At 28.1% G+C, this 16,001-nt stretch overlaps 1 protein-coding gene across 7 annotated transcripts in view; it reads right to left on the bottom strand.

Annotated features, from left to right (window-relative positions):
- Window positions 1-16,001, bottom strand: part of LOC127282010 (AF4/FMR2 family member 4-like) — a 225,096-nt gene that overhangs the window by 91,959 nt on the left and 117,136 nt on the right. For all 7 annotated transcript variants that reach the window (XM_051306070.1, XM_051306069.1, XM_051306071.1 and 4 more), the window contains one exon: window positions 2,876-3,466. In XM_051306070.1, coding sequence (XP_051162027.1) covers window positions 2,876-3,466 — 591 coding nt within the window. The remainder of the gene's footprint in view (window positions 1-2,875; window positions 3,467-16,001) is intronic.

The following is a 16,001-nucleotide window of genomic DNA, read 5'->3' as shown; positions in this document are numbered from 1 at the left end:
TATCAATTAATTTAATTAATGAAATTTTTAATTAATGATTCATTAAAAATCGAATAATTAAACAAGTCAGTTAAATAAATTACTAAATTTTTGATTCAGTAATCGAATTAATACAAAAATTAAAATAAAGAAAAATAATGAATAATTTCTGTCCAATTATTATCAAATAAATGACATACACGATATTTATGAATAAACATTCAATTTATGTAATGGAAATGAAAATAATTGCAAAATACATCAGGTGAAAAATTAACGTCATTTCCCATCACATATATATACATATGTATATATATAAAAGCGGATGAGAATCAGAACGAGAGATTGCATATTTTAAATAGGGCATAATATATATGTTTTGAAAAATTTTATCCAGTAATGCAAGCAAAAATTAATATTACAACAAAATATTTTAAATTTTTATAAATTAAAAAAGAAAAAGTTTTTTTAGCCAATAATTATTTAATAAATTGTAAATTTATTAGAATGTGAGAAAATTAATTTTCTAAAAAAATGCTTTGTTGTTGTAGTAAAATGAAAAAAAAATGGAGAATTTTAATTAAATTTCCATCAAAATATTTCGAAACAATTTTGAAATTAATTCCTATTAGATTTGAATCTCTCTGTGACACCTTTGCTCTACATTTTCAAGAAATTCGCACTAGCTGACAACGACCACAAAGGGGTCGAATACCACAGGCACATATATCTTCTCTGTAAACGATGACACAATGTTATCCATTCTCCGTAAACAGTTGTCACCATCATACAATTATAAGCCCCTTGATTATTATACTTCAACCCATCTCTCGTGTATTTATATACATCATTTATTAACAAGTTAAAAAACAATCCGTTAATTAAAATTTTTTTTTAATTATTAAAAAAATTAAATAGGCTCCAAAAATTAATTGAATTTCAATTTTCATTTCTTATTATAACCAAAAATTTATTTTTATTCGAATTTTTTGAATTCTCTAAATTATTATTTAATAGAAATTTCATTTAATCGAATTTTTATTACATCGATTTTAAAATTTGACAAAATTATTATTTTCTCGAATGACAGAATAGTCGTTTAAAAGAATTTTTATTTATTTTTTATTAGTAATAAATAAAAAGAATAAAAAAAATTTTATTTATTTTTTATTAGTAATGAATAAAAAGAATAAAAAAAAAATTTTTTAACTTTTGCATTAGAGAAAAACTTCTAGAAAACATTATTTTCTAGCCGAATTTTGATTTGATCGAATTTAAATTCCGAATTTAACTAAAACGCCGAATTTCCATTTGCCCGAAATTGGAAATGACCGAAAAATAATCGACAGAATGATTTTGGCGCGAATTTTCGAAATTAACCAATCACAAATTATCAATAAAATACTGATTGGTTTTTGAAATTCGCGCCAAAAACTTGCGCTTGTTTGTTCGGTCATTTTCAGTTTCGGTCAATGTAAAATCGGCTAAAAGTAAATTCTAGGTTATACAATAAATAAATAAAAGTAAATTTTGGGTTACACAATTTGCGCCGAAATCTTTCGCTTATTTATTCGGTCATTTTAAGTTCCGGTCAAAGAAAATTCGGCGTTTTAATAATTCTGTTAAATGAAAATTCGGCTAAAAGAAAATTTTAGTTTATACGGTTCGCACCGAAATGTTTCACTTGTTTGTTCGGTTATTTCAGTCTTGATGAAAGCTAATTCGGCGTTTTAAGAATTCTACCAAATGAAAATTCGGCTAAAAGTAAATTTTACGTTCTAAAATTCGTGCCAAAATCTTTCGCTAGTTTGTTCGGTCATTTTCAGTTACGACGAATGCAAATTCGGCGTTTTAAATATTCTGCCAACTGAAAATTCGGCTAAAATTAAATTTTAGGCTCTAAAATTTGCGCTGAAATCTTTCGCTTATTTGTTCGGTCATTTTAAGTTCCGGTCAAAGGAAATTCGGCGTTTTAATAATTCTGCCAACTAAAAATTCGGCTAAAACAAAATTTTAGTTTATACGGTTCGCGCCGAAATGTTTCACTTGTTTGTTCGGTTATTTTCAGTCTTAGTGAAAGCTAATTCGACGTTTTAAGAATTCTACCAAATGAAAATTCGGCTAAAAGTAAATTTTACGCTCTACAATTCGTGCCAAAATCTTTTGTTTGTTTGTTCGGTCATTTTTAGTTACGAGGAAAGCAAATTCGGCGTTTTAAATATTCTGCCAACTGAAAATTCGGCTAAAAGTAAATTTTAGGCTATAAAATTTGCGCCGAAATCTTTCGCTTGCTTGTTCGGTCATTTTAAGTTCCGATCAAAGGAAATTCGGCGTTTTAATAATTCTGTTAAATGAAAATTCGGCTAAAAGAAAATTTTAGTTTATACGGTTCGCGCCGAAATGTTTCACTTGTTTGTTCGGTCACTTTCAGTTACGATGAAAACAAATTCGGCGTTTTAAATATTCTGCCAACTGAAAATTCGGCTAAAAGTAAATTTTGAGGCTATAAAATTTGCGCTGAAAACTTTCGCTTGCTTGTTCGGTTATTTTTAGTTTCTATCAATGAAAATTCGGCTAAAAGTAAATTTTACGTCCTACAGTTCGCTTCAGATTCTACAATTCGCGCCGAAATCTTTCACTTGTTTATTCGGTAATTTTCAGTCTCAATCAAAGCAAATTCGGCTAAAAGTAAATTTTAGGTTATAAAATTCTACAAAAAAAAAATTCTAATTAATTTTAGAGCTTATTTCAGCGTCTCAAAATTGTCCACCTGATGCGATCGAGTCAAATGAAAGTAGTTAAAGCCGGAATAAAAATAAAGAATTTAGAAATACTGATTGAACCCAGAAACAACATTTTTATATAAATAATAATTGAAAATAAAAATTTTACTCACATTATCGAGGTTAATTCTCGGCAGACGGCTACCGGCGTTATGAAGTCGATTACTGTTGCTACTGCTGCTGCTGCTGTTGCTACTATTACTGCTGCTGTTGTTATTGCTATTGGCAATACTACTGCCAACGTTTGAATTACCGCTTCCTGATGAGTTTGAAGGAGGTGGAGGACCCTTTGCCGGAAGTAAACCATGACTACGATGATCATTACTATTGCCACCATGCTTCACTGGTTGTCCTGGATAACCACCACGACCACCGTAGGGTGGTTTCCCATCGGCAGGTTTAACGAAACCACCACGTTGCGCCGAGGCGTGACTCGATGATGATGATGATGACGATGATGAATTCGAAGATGAACTTGACCTGGGCCCCCCAGGTTTTTTAAACTCCTGTGACGATGGCGAGCTTCTTGAACTCGAACCAGAGCTGCTGGCGAGCCTCGATGAATGAGCCGGTGCTGGACTCGCTGGCACCCCATCGATTCCAATCAGCCTCTTTGGATCCTCGAGCAGGTGCCTCACCACCGAATAGTTACCCAATTTCGACTGGATCTGTTGTGTCGTTCGATCTTGAGCATCGGGATTCACCTAAAAGCAAAATTCATCAAAAAATTTTTAAAAATATCTTCAAATTCTATTTCCGCACTGAGTGAATAAACATCAAATTGAATTGTCACATTGGTGTATACTTATAGAACAATAGTTGGCATCAATTTTAAGATCGTTTGCCAAGTTGAGTTACTAAAAAAAAAAACATTCATCGAGAAAGTACTTTTGATTTTCTCAAGATTGAAATAGAAATAAATAAAATTGTAATACAGGATTTAAAATTATTAATGTTTGGAAAAAACTAAGTTTTCAATTCACCGAGAGTGTATTAATATCTGTGTGTATATATATATTGATATCTGATTCGCTTCATAACAATGGGAGGAAAGACAGAGAGAGGCAAAAAAGAAAAAGCAAATAGGACGTGCAAAGAGGAGGAGGAGGCGATTAGGTCATGGTCTTCCCTTCTTCCGTAACCTTGACCAACATCGACAATAAAGCATTCTTTAGGTACTCTTGTAGCTTCTAGTTTTCTTGTTTCTTATTATTATGCCTAAGGAAATAAATTATATTCATAAAATCAAGTTCCTTCCTTCAATTGAATTTTTTGTTTGTAAAAGTCAAGACAAAAAAGTAATTAAAACACTACTTTTACGACGGATGAATGAACTGTCGGTAATTCAGAAATCTACACGAATTTTTAGCTGATTCGAGAGGGGAAAATAGTAGTGGCACTTAGCTCAGACTCGAAGTAAACGAATGATACCAAATTTAACCAATTGTCGGTTTAATAATTTTCCAAAATTGACGGAAACTGAACAATATTGTCGGTAAATCAGGAATCTACCTCATGTTTGAGCGAATTCGAAGGGAAAACTTATCGTAGCACTTAGCTTAGACCCGAAATAACCGAATTCTGCCGAATTAGTCCAACTATCACTTTCATAATTGTCCATAATCGATGAAAATTGAACAATACTGTTGGTAAAGCAGGAATCTACCTTAATTTTTAGCGAATTCGAAGGGGAAACAAATCGTAGCACTTGACTTAGATACGAAATAACCGAATTCTGACAAATTTGTCCAATTATTACGTTTCTAATTTTCCACAATCGACGGAAACTGAAATATACTGTCGGTAAATTAGGAATCTACCTCAATTTTTAGCGAATTCGAAGGGAAAACAAATCGTAGCACTTGACTTAGATCCGAAATAACCGAATTCTGACAAATTTGTCCAATTATTACGTTTCTAATTTTCCACAATCGACGGAAACTAAAATATACTGTCGGTAAATTAGGAATCTACCTCAATTTTTAGCAAATTCGAGGGTAAAACTAATCGTGGCTCTCAGCTTAAACCCAAAATAACCGAATTCTACCAAATTGGTCCAATTATCACTTTCATAATTAACCACAATCGAAATATACTGTCGATAATTCAGAAATCCACCTTTTTTTGGACAAATTCAGAGGGAAAAAATGGTTTTCACGACCAGAAAAAAAAGGAAAGAATCGTATATGCCAAGTTTGAGAAAGAGGGTAATATATAACCTGGTATACTTGTGTGAAGAAGGAGAAGAAAGAAATTCGAGAAATTTCATGATCGTCTCGGGAGGTTGCATAAAAAGAACGGAACAGAGTCGAAGGTACGCAGATAGATGACTATATGGACAGTCTCGGGCAATGGGAATCTTTCGTTTGCAAAAGCGAAGAAGATGAAGGGATTTTCTCTCTCTCTCTACCTCTCTCTTTTCTTTTTCTATTTTACCGCGAGTCTGGCAAAGATCAAGCGCTTCTACTTTTTTTTTTCTTCCGAGCTTTGCCAGTAAGAATCTCCGACTTGCCATGGTCCAAGTGTTTTGCTAGAGAGATGCTCTCTGCTCGCTCCTATACACTCATCTTATCTTTTGCAGTCGTTTGCCAATTGCTAAACATATATCGTTCTCCTTTTGCCGTTCTTTTAAATTCCCTTTTTTTTTTTCTCTCTCTCTCTCTCTCAACGACAGTTCGATTAAGAAAAAAAAGGGTTGATAAATATATTTTTTATTCGTATTTGTATAAAAATCGAGAAAATCTTGAAAATAATATAATGACGTTAAAAGTAAACATGAAAATTATATTCAGATAACACCGTGTGTTAACGATTTTATCATAAGTCGTATTATCAAAGCAAGTAACCAATAAAAGCAGCAGGAGATTTTTATCGCATCGATGAACGCGCTCAAGGTTTTTTTTCGTTATCTCTATTATTTTTTTTTTTTTTAAATTCTTTTTCCTTTATAAACAACGCGGAAACTCGAATCATCTAATTTTATGGCAATGAAGAATTAACGTCGCAGTGAATTTATATATCAGCTGAAAAATTCTTAACTGACCCATAAAATTGAGTGTATATTTATTGATTTTTCCATCTGCTATCTCTCAATATATATATATATAAATTTTCGATCAATGCGAAAGAAAATACTCCAAGCACGTAAGAAGTATATATATGGGGGAAGAGGATTGGAAAACTTTCTATATACGAATTTTTCCCGTTTTCAAAGTAATTTCATTTTTTTTTTTTCCCAACGATAAAAGGAAAAAAGTAAATTTTTTTTTTATGAAAATCTCGTGTAACAATATTGATAAATTAGTTTGTGAATATTATATATGGAGAATAATAAAGTAGTGTATAGTTGATATACCCCAGTGGGTTTACAAACTAATTTATTAGTAACGACCACGAACTGGTTGAATCTATTCCGTTATAAGGACCAGACTAACTAGTTAAGTAATTAGTTGCCAGTTGAATAGCTATTAAATTAATTAACAAGTAAACTAAATTATCCATGTTGTTGAATGTATATTTTTCAAATATTTTTTTTTAGGTAGCGTAAAATTTCATTTTTCGAAAAAAAAAAAATATCTCTGAAGAGGCGACATCAAGTGCTTTTTAAATCGTAGAGAGAAATTGAAAAACGCAAAAGTTTTTCAAATCAATTCATTGAAAGTAGACATATCTACTTTACAACTGAAGATGAGAGAGAGAGAATAAGGAATTCCACTCTGAAGTTTAAATTTGAAAGCTTTCACTTGAAGATATATATATATATCTAGAAATTTAAAGACTAAAACCAATATTCTTTGAAATTCTCAACTCAACTTGAATTGTTCAAGCTTAAAACGTCATTTAACTTATATGAACGATTTTTGCTTTAGATTATCAGACTTTTATTATTTACTTAACGAAATCGTATTTTCTATTATCTTTATTACACTCGAAATTGAAAATTTCTTACAGAAATTTATCGTTAATTATTTCTAAATATTGTAACGTTTAATAATTAAAATCTATTTTTTTCTAAAATCTTTACGTCAATTAAAAATAATGGAATACTGAGATACACACTTGGTAAACATCAAGGAGGATATAAAAGAGTTAACAGAAAAAAAATATATATGATATCACGATCCATCAAAGTTTCCCTTCTCTGACATAAAAATTCCCTTTGACGAAAGTTGTCACATCCTGTCCCATATGATCCTCATAAAAAGATCAACTTCTGGTTTCAACATATATGATAAATAGCTATACATGAATTTTATAAAAATACGAGCAAAAAAATATTTCAAAATTTATTTAAGGTAAAATAACAATAAATTTTTTTTTTATTAGGGTTCCGTACTTGGTTCGGAACCTTATTAATATTTAGTATTTAGTATTAATTAATACTAGCGATGTATTCCTCGCTCGCTAACGCTCGCTCGGTTAAAATTGTACTTATTGTTGTTTACTTATTGTAGTTTATGTATATTATATACATAATTTATGTTTTAAATTGATATCTTATTAATATTGTATAAAATTTATCTTAAAATTGAAAAAAGATGTTACATAAAAATAGTTTGTAAGATTTTCTAAAAGCATGTATGCAAAGTATTTTGATTTATTTGAAAATAATTGAAAATAGATTTTTCAAGGACGGTGTCGAGGTCACGGGGTCGGTGTCGTTTTTCGAAATTTGTTAATTTAATATAATAGAAGATGTTTCGTTTTAAATTAAGAAATGTTAAAATTATTAAGTTAAAAACATTTGATTTTAATGACACTTAAAATTAGACACATTATTATAGGTTACTAACTAAAAATTGAAAAAACAACAATAAATAATAAAAAATAATAATAAAAAATTGAAAAAATCAAAAAATTCTTAAAAAATTGCAAAATAACCCTTTTTCGGGGTAAAATTGCAAAATAACCCTTTTTCGGGTTAAAATTGAAAAATAACCCATTTTCGGGGTAAATTTGGAAAAAGATGTTACATAAAAATAGTTTGTAAGATTTTCTAAAAGCATATATGCAAAGTATTTTGATTTATTTGAAAATAGATTTTTCAAGGACGGTGTCGAGATCACGGGGTCGGTGTCGTTGTTCGAAATTTGTTAACTTAATATAATAGAAGATTGTTATTTACTAATTAATATTAATACTATTGTTAGAAGAAAAAGAAAAATTAAATTCCAAAATGAAGAATATCCTTTTTTCGAGTGCAGACTATTTAGGTCTTGCAGAAGTGAGTAAAATTTCCACAAAAAGGATTATTAGATGATCCCTATTTTACTCACTTCTTGATCCTCATCCTTGGGATCAGATTCACCGCAAGAGAACGACGTAAGGGAAAGAGAGAGAGAGAGTGAGAAAATAGAGGTTTGAAACATGGAAAGGAAAGAGGTCGAATTGTGGACGTGCTACAACTCACGCGACCTCAAACGAGACATCCACCTGCTTCACTAAAATGCTGCGGTTTTTTCACTTACATACTCTCTTCTTGGCGTTTCTGTATATATATATATATATATATATATATATATATATATATATATATATATATATATATATATATATACATATAAATATACATATACAAGAGCAAACCTACTTTAAAAGCGGAAATCCGCTTACCTCACACCCTCCTAACGCCACGCTACGTTACATTCAAAGTCACTTTATGCGACACATTCTACGGTTTTCTATATAAGTACATTATAAAAAGCGTCATCATCCCTTTGCGCTTTATACTTCGAATATTTACTCTCAATTATATTCACCAATGATATTTATCCAATTTTTTTTTACATATTATTTATTTTACCGGAGATCATCGTGTTTCATAAAAATTATTAAAATTTTTATTTGATTGAGAAAAATGCCTACAAAAATTAGTAAAAATTTTAACTAATTGGTGACTATTTTGCTATTTAAATTCTACTAATTTGTTTACTATTAGTTAAAATTTTACTAAATTTTTTACTATTAGTTAAAATTTTACTAAATAAAAAAGCAAAAAGTGCGTCACTAATTCCAATTAGTTAAAATTTTTATCAATTCAGATTTAGAGAGTGTTGTAGGTGTATTAAATATACAAAGCAATTTTGATGTTAATTAAACTCCCTCAATAAGTTTTGTGAATGAAAGGTCAAATGAAATAACGATAACAGTAATTATATCGTTAAATGAAATACTTGATATAATCAGATATTATTTCACGAAAGGAAAGTTGGAGGGTTTTAATATGTGTGTGTGTGAGAGAGCGACACCTTCGGTCCGATCCGCTAATGAAACGCTAATTAACGCTCCTGCCCTCTCGCGCACGAGCGCACCTGTGCTACAGTGTATATATATATATATATATATAGGTATAACACGTGTGGCTCGAAGGCAGAGGCAAAGCAACGTTTTGCTCCAAGCCTCCCTGAAGACCTTGACTGAAGCGTGATTAATTACCACACTTTTGCCCGCCCAGTGTTACTTCGCGATCAAAACGTTACGCTCCATCGTTTTCTTCACTTCATATATACGTATATATATATATATATATATATATATATATATATATATATATATATACTCTAATCCAATATCCAGTTCACTGATCTACCATATCTCAATTCAAACTTCACTGCTGAAATTTCACGACACGATCGTTAATCACTTGTGTAATTTTCAAGTCTTCCCATTCTACTTCCATTGTTGTATCAAATTCGCTCTCCCTCTCTTGACAATCGTGGTGTTACCCTTTTTATCGCTTTAATAATTACACGGAAAAAAAATATTAAATATACTGGAAAAAAACTTTTTTTTTATTCAAATAATTATTTGACTATTATTAAATAAATATTTACTTGCACCAAATAAATATTTACTTGTACCAAATAAATATAAACTTTAACTAACTAAATATTTACTTGTGCCAAATAAATATTTACTAGAACTAACTAAATATTTACTTACACCAAATAAATATTTACTAGAACTAACTAAATATTTACTTGCACCAAATAAATATATATACTTTAACTAACTAAATATTTACTTGTGCCAAATAAATATTTACTAGAACTAACTAAATATTTACTTACACCAAATAAATATTTACTTACACCAAATAAATATTTACTAGAACTAACTAAATATTTACTTGCACCAAATAAATATATATACTTTAACTAACTAAATATTTACTTGTGCCAAATAAATATTTACTAGAACTGACTAAATATTTACTTACACCAAATAAATATTTACTAGAACTAACTAAATATTTACTTGCACCAAATAAATATTTACTTGTACCAAATAAATATATATACTTTAACTAACTAAATATTTACTTGTGCCAAATAAATATTTACTAGAACTAACTAAATATTTACTTACACCAAATAAATATTTACTAGAACTAACTAAATATTTACTTGCACCAAATAAATATATATACTTTAACTAACTAAATATTTACTTGTGCCAAATAAATATTTACTAGAACTAACTAAATATTCACTTACACCAAATAAATATTTACTAGAACTAACTAAATATTTACTTGAATTAAATAAATATTTCCTTAAACGAAATAAATTTATTTGAATTAAATTTGAACCAATAATTTTTGTATTCGATACAAATAAAATTTACTTGACTCACACTGTGAAAAACTGGCTGTCTTAAAAGTGCAAAAAAAACGTCTTGTTTTAAGACGTTTTTCGCGTCTAAGACACCAAATGTGTCTTAAAACAAGACGTTTTTTGCACTTTTAAGACGGCTAGTTTTTGCAGTGCAAATACAACTTATTTGGTTCAAGGAAATATTTACTTGATAATAGTTAAGTAACCGATTATTTGAAACAAATAAATTTTTTTTCATTGATAGAATTCTTTTCTGAACGAATTTTTCATATCTTCGTATTTACATTTTACAGAATTTTTTTTAAAGCCTTGATTTGTATATAAAAATATTCGTTATTGAGAAAAATATTTTGCAATAATTCGTGTTTTTATTTCTCATTGAAGATGATGAAATTTTTGATTAAAGAGGTTTGTTGTGTATTGTTATACTGTATATATATATATATATATATGGATGAACCAACCTTGTGCTATGCTCTGTGATTGCTTATCAAACATTATAACACGCTTTGATATCCATCGTTATCGATTTATCTCCTTGGCCATCAAGGTACTACCGTCTATATCCAATTACGCTCAAAACTTGAATACAACTTGATAACTTTGTACGTTAACATTGATCTCTATTTTATAAACACTGATAAATAATAATAATAATAATAATAATAATAATTTTGAACTAAAAATTTATTTGATTCAAATAATCGGTTATACTATTATCAAATAAATATTTACTTGAACTAGATAAATATTTACTTGAATCAAATAAATATTTACTTGAACCAGATAAATATTTACTTGAACTAGATAAATATTTACTTGAACCAGATAAATATTTACTTGAACCAGATAAATATTTACTTGAATCAGATAAATATTTACTTGAACCAGATAAATATTTACTTGAACCAGATAAATTTTTATTTGAAATAAATAAACTATAATTAAACCAATAATTTCTGTATTTGAAACAATTAAACTTTTGTTTGAAGCAACCAACAGTTTGTTTGGTTCAATCAAATTCTTTTTTTGTTCAAAAAAATTTATTTAAAATAAACAAAAGATTTATTTAGATCAAATAAATATTAATTTGAATAAAACAAATATTACATCTATTCAAATTTTTGATTAAATCAATCAAAAGTTTATTTGGTTCATCAAATCTTTCTTCTTTATTCAAATAAATATTTATTTAATCTAAATAAACATTTGGTTTATTTTAATAAATTTGTTGAACAAAGAAAAAATTTGAACCAAATAAACTTTTCGTTGATTCAATCAGAAAATTGCTTAACTGTATAGCAATTATAAATTTGGTTGATACGAAAAAAATTTTTGACATTGAAATAAAAACTTGATTCATCCAAAAATTGCAACAAAAAAAAAGGGTTTCAAACAGGTTATTATATGAAACAAAATAGAAAGCATTATTCCTAAAATGAGGGTTGGAAGTTTGTCGCGCGACTCGTCAAGGGACATATATTTATATATATATACGAGTGGAGGATAATTAGACGATGATAAAGGGGAATAAACCCATGGAGTCAGAAAGAATGAAAGAAAGAAAGAAAAGTGGAGGAAGAGATTTTAAAATAGAGATAAAAAAAAAAAAGAAAGAAGAAAAAAATGGTAGAGAAGAGTGTGTCTTTCGTTCCATAAGGGTGAACATATCTCTCTTTCTCTCTCTTTCTCTCCGTTGCACCGCCTTTCTTTCAATTTTAAAATGCACGTGGTACGTTACGTGCCCGGCATCGTTTTATCCGCCAACTCCAGAATTTCGCCTTGTCGCTTCATGCATGTAAAATTTGCATTAAGCGCCCGGGCGTAGAAATGAAGTACATATGTATATACATACATTTGAGATCACACAAACAAAACTACGTGGGAGGTATATACATATATATAATACTCTCAACGGAATATTTCGGTTGACTTCTATACACAGAATATTCTGTTATTTATGAGCTCTCCCTCTCACCCCATATCTCTTCTCCAAACACTTTATATTACATACATATATAGTATAAACGATTTATTAATAAAACATTTCACATAATATTTCGAAATGGAAATGTCTGTTTGTCTTTCGAATTAAAATCCAATAAATTTCACATATTCTGAATACAATACTACATATGTATTTTTATGATAGTGCAAAAAAAAACCGAAAATGAGTATTTTATATTTATATTTATCATTTAATATTCCATGGAGTATCTTTGCAATATTCCTACACATTATTCCGAAGCATTTATATAAAATATTCCGAAAAATATTCTTTTTATAAAAATATTTCGGCATTATTTTACTGGAATATTTTATTCATTTTTTCAAAATTTCTAATAATTTTAGTAATTTTTCACTAATACTTTACTAAACATAACTTTAGTAAACAATAACTTTAGTAAATAATAACTTTAGTAAACAATAACTATAGTAAACAAAAACTTTAGTAAACATAACTTTAGTAAGCATAACTTTAGTAAACATAACTTTAGTAAAGATAACTTTAGTAAACAATAACTTTAGTAAATATAATTTTAGTAAGCATAACTTTAGTAAGCATAACTATAGTAAACAATAACTTTAGTAAGCATAACTTTAGTAAGCATAACTATAGTAAAAATACCTTTAGTAAAAATAACTTTAGTAAACAATAACTGTAGTAAACAATAACTGTAGTAAACAATAACTTTAGTAAACAATAACTTTAGTAAAAAATGACTTTAGCAGAAAATAACTTTAGTAAACAATAACTTTAGTAAGCATAACTTTAGTAAGCATAACTTTAGTAAACATAACTTTAGTAAAGATAACTTTAGTAAACAATAACTTTAGTAAATATAATTTTAGTAAGCATAACTTTAGTAAGCATAACTATAGTAAACAATAACTTTAGTAAGCATAACTTTAGTAAGCATAACTATAGTAAAAATACCTTTAGTAAAAATAACTTTAGTAAACAATAACTGTAGTAAACAATAACTGTAGTAAACAATAACTTTAGTAAACAATAACTTTAGTAAAAAATGACTTTAGCAGAAAATAACTTTAGTAAACAATAACTTTAGTAAGCATAACTTTAGTAAGCATAACTATAGTAAAAATACCTTTAGTAAAAATAACTTTAGTAAACAATAACTTTAGTAAATAATAACTTTAGCAAAAAATAACTTTAGTAAACAATAACTGTAGTAAACAATAACTGTAGTAAACAATAACTTTAGTAAACAATAACTTTAGTAAAAAATGACTTTAGCAGAAAATAACTTTAGTAAACAAAAAATTTAGTAAACAATAAATTTAGTAAACAATAACTGTAGTAAATAATAATTTTAGTAAATATAACTTCAGTAAATATAACTTTAGTAAATATAACTTTAGTAAACAATAATTTTAGTAAATATAACTTTAGTAAATATAACTTTAGTAAATATAACTTAAGTAAACATAACTTTAGTAAATATAACTTCAGTAAAAAATATTACTGAATCAAATAGTAATATTTTACCTATTAAATTAAATAAGTAAAAATTTATACTAATACTTTCAGTAATTTTTTTACTAAACATATAACTTTAAAAAAATATTACTAAATCAAATACTAATATTTTATGCTTAAAATTATCCGCATTTATATTTATAATTTATCCGAATTGCGTGAATAAAATATAAATAAATTTTCGAAAAGAAAAATATTTCACTATTAATAAAAAAAAAAAAAAAAAAAAAAATGAAATACCAGAAGAAGAAAAAAAAACAATTGAGCTCTTGAGCAAAGAGCTTGCAAAAGGTGTTTTGAGAGGTTTCATTTGACAATGAGAATGTGTCGATAGTTGAAGTACATGGTTGTACATATGGGTGTCTCAACACGTGTGCTAGAGAAGAACTCTTCTCGACCTCGACACATCTTGTAAGAGAGCTTGACGAAGAAAAGAAAAGTAGGGAAACTCTGAAAATTGTGTCACCAAGTTGATACCACCTGTTACAGTTCTTCCTCTCAACCATAAATAATAATATATGTTTAGCGAAAAAAAAAAAAAAATTTCATTATCACATATTGAAATTTTTAATTATTTGTCGATAATTATTTACGTATTATGTAATTTTTAAATAATCAAAATAAATATGTAAGAAAAAATAGATTGATATATAGTTTTTTTTTAATCTCTTCGCAAACTGGATAGAGTAATCAACGAGCGAAAATCATTCGGTTTACAGAGTCATTGACTTTTCGAGGTGAGCAATATTCTCTCTTTTCACTTTACCGGGAAAGACGCGTGGGAATCTTAACACCACTGAACGTGTAATCTCGATATTAAGGATCTGAAATGGCTTCATTCGATCAACAAAAAAAAGAAAAAAAAAAAAAAAAAAAAGTAAAAGAAAAAAAAAGAATAAGAAGTTGTTCTAGAACCAAGATGAATTCCCACAAGTAACTCTTTGATGGATCGACATTTTCTGTTTCTAAGATAAAAAGCACCACAAGAATAGATTTTTATTTCTTTGAAAAAAAGAGAATATCGACTTTTTTTTCATTCGAAAAAGTGAAATTAAATCGATAATTGAATTTTTATTACTATAAACAATGAGTAAAAACAAAAATAATAAAAAATATAAAATTATAATAATCATACACTGAAAAAAAAATTTATTTGATTCAAATAAATGGTATTTGCTTCAAATACTGAAATATTTGATTCAAATAAGAAATATTTGATTCAAGTAAATATTTATTTGATAATAACCAAATACACCGGTATTTGAATCAAATAAATTTTTTTTTCAGTGTAAAATGGAAATAAAAAAAGTAAATTATTCAATTGGATAGAATTTTCAACCAGATGAATAATTAATTGTGATAAAATTATGGATAATTATTATATTTCGAGAATTAAGGAAAAATTGCCAAGGAATGGGGTCGAGAAAATTGATTAAATGAAACGTTTGTACGCAAAATAGGCGCGGGAAATCGAAGTAAATTGGGATGAATTAAGGCGCAGAAAAGAGAAGGGGGAGAGAGAGGGGAAACTGATTGAAAGCGTACGCAGATAAACTGAACCAAATTTGGTGGAATTGAATTGCCTTTGACTTAATAATTCGCGAACAAAATGAAACGAAAAAAATTACTTTTATCCTCTTTTTCGAAAATAAATTGAATTTTTCCTATTTTATATTAAAAGATTACAAAGAAAACAAAATTTTCAAATTAATAAAAACAAAATTCAATAGTTATAAAAAATGATTCAATAAAAATAAAAATAAAAAAAAAAAGATGAAAAATAATCTAAAAAAGGGGGGAAAAAAAAACAAAAAAGCGAACGTTCGTTTTGAAAATTAAATGCTCCGCGATATATGTGAAAAGAGGAGGAGGCAACTAATCATCGCAAATGGAGAAAGCAAACTGAACGCGGAGAAAGGAATAGAAAAATGAAGAAGATAAGAAATACACTGAATGAAGTGGAAAAGGAATCGGTCCATTTGTGCTCTCTCCACTCATCCGCGATTATTTTTCTGCCAACCACCGCGTCGTCAGTCTCGTCTCTTTCTCTCTCTCTCTCTCTCACCCCTTTTATTCCACCCTCAAGTTTCCGTTTTCCATCCTCACCCACCCACCCCGTTT

Source organism: Leptopilina boulardi, unplaced genomic scaffold (assembly GCF_019393585.1).
Source record: "Leptopilina boulardi isolate dan_hultmark-lab unplaced genomic scaffold, ZJU_Lbou_2.1 LbouV2_278, whole genome shotgun sequence".
In the NCBI taxonomy this organism is placed as follows: Eukaryota; Metazoa; Arthropoda; class Insecta; order Hymenoptera; family Figitidae; genus Leptopilina; species Leptopilina boulardi.
Note: the sequence above shows the minus strand (reverse complement) of the source record. Positions and strands in the feature narration are given on the sequence as shown.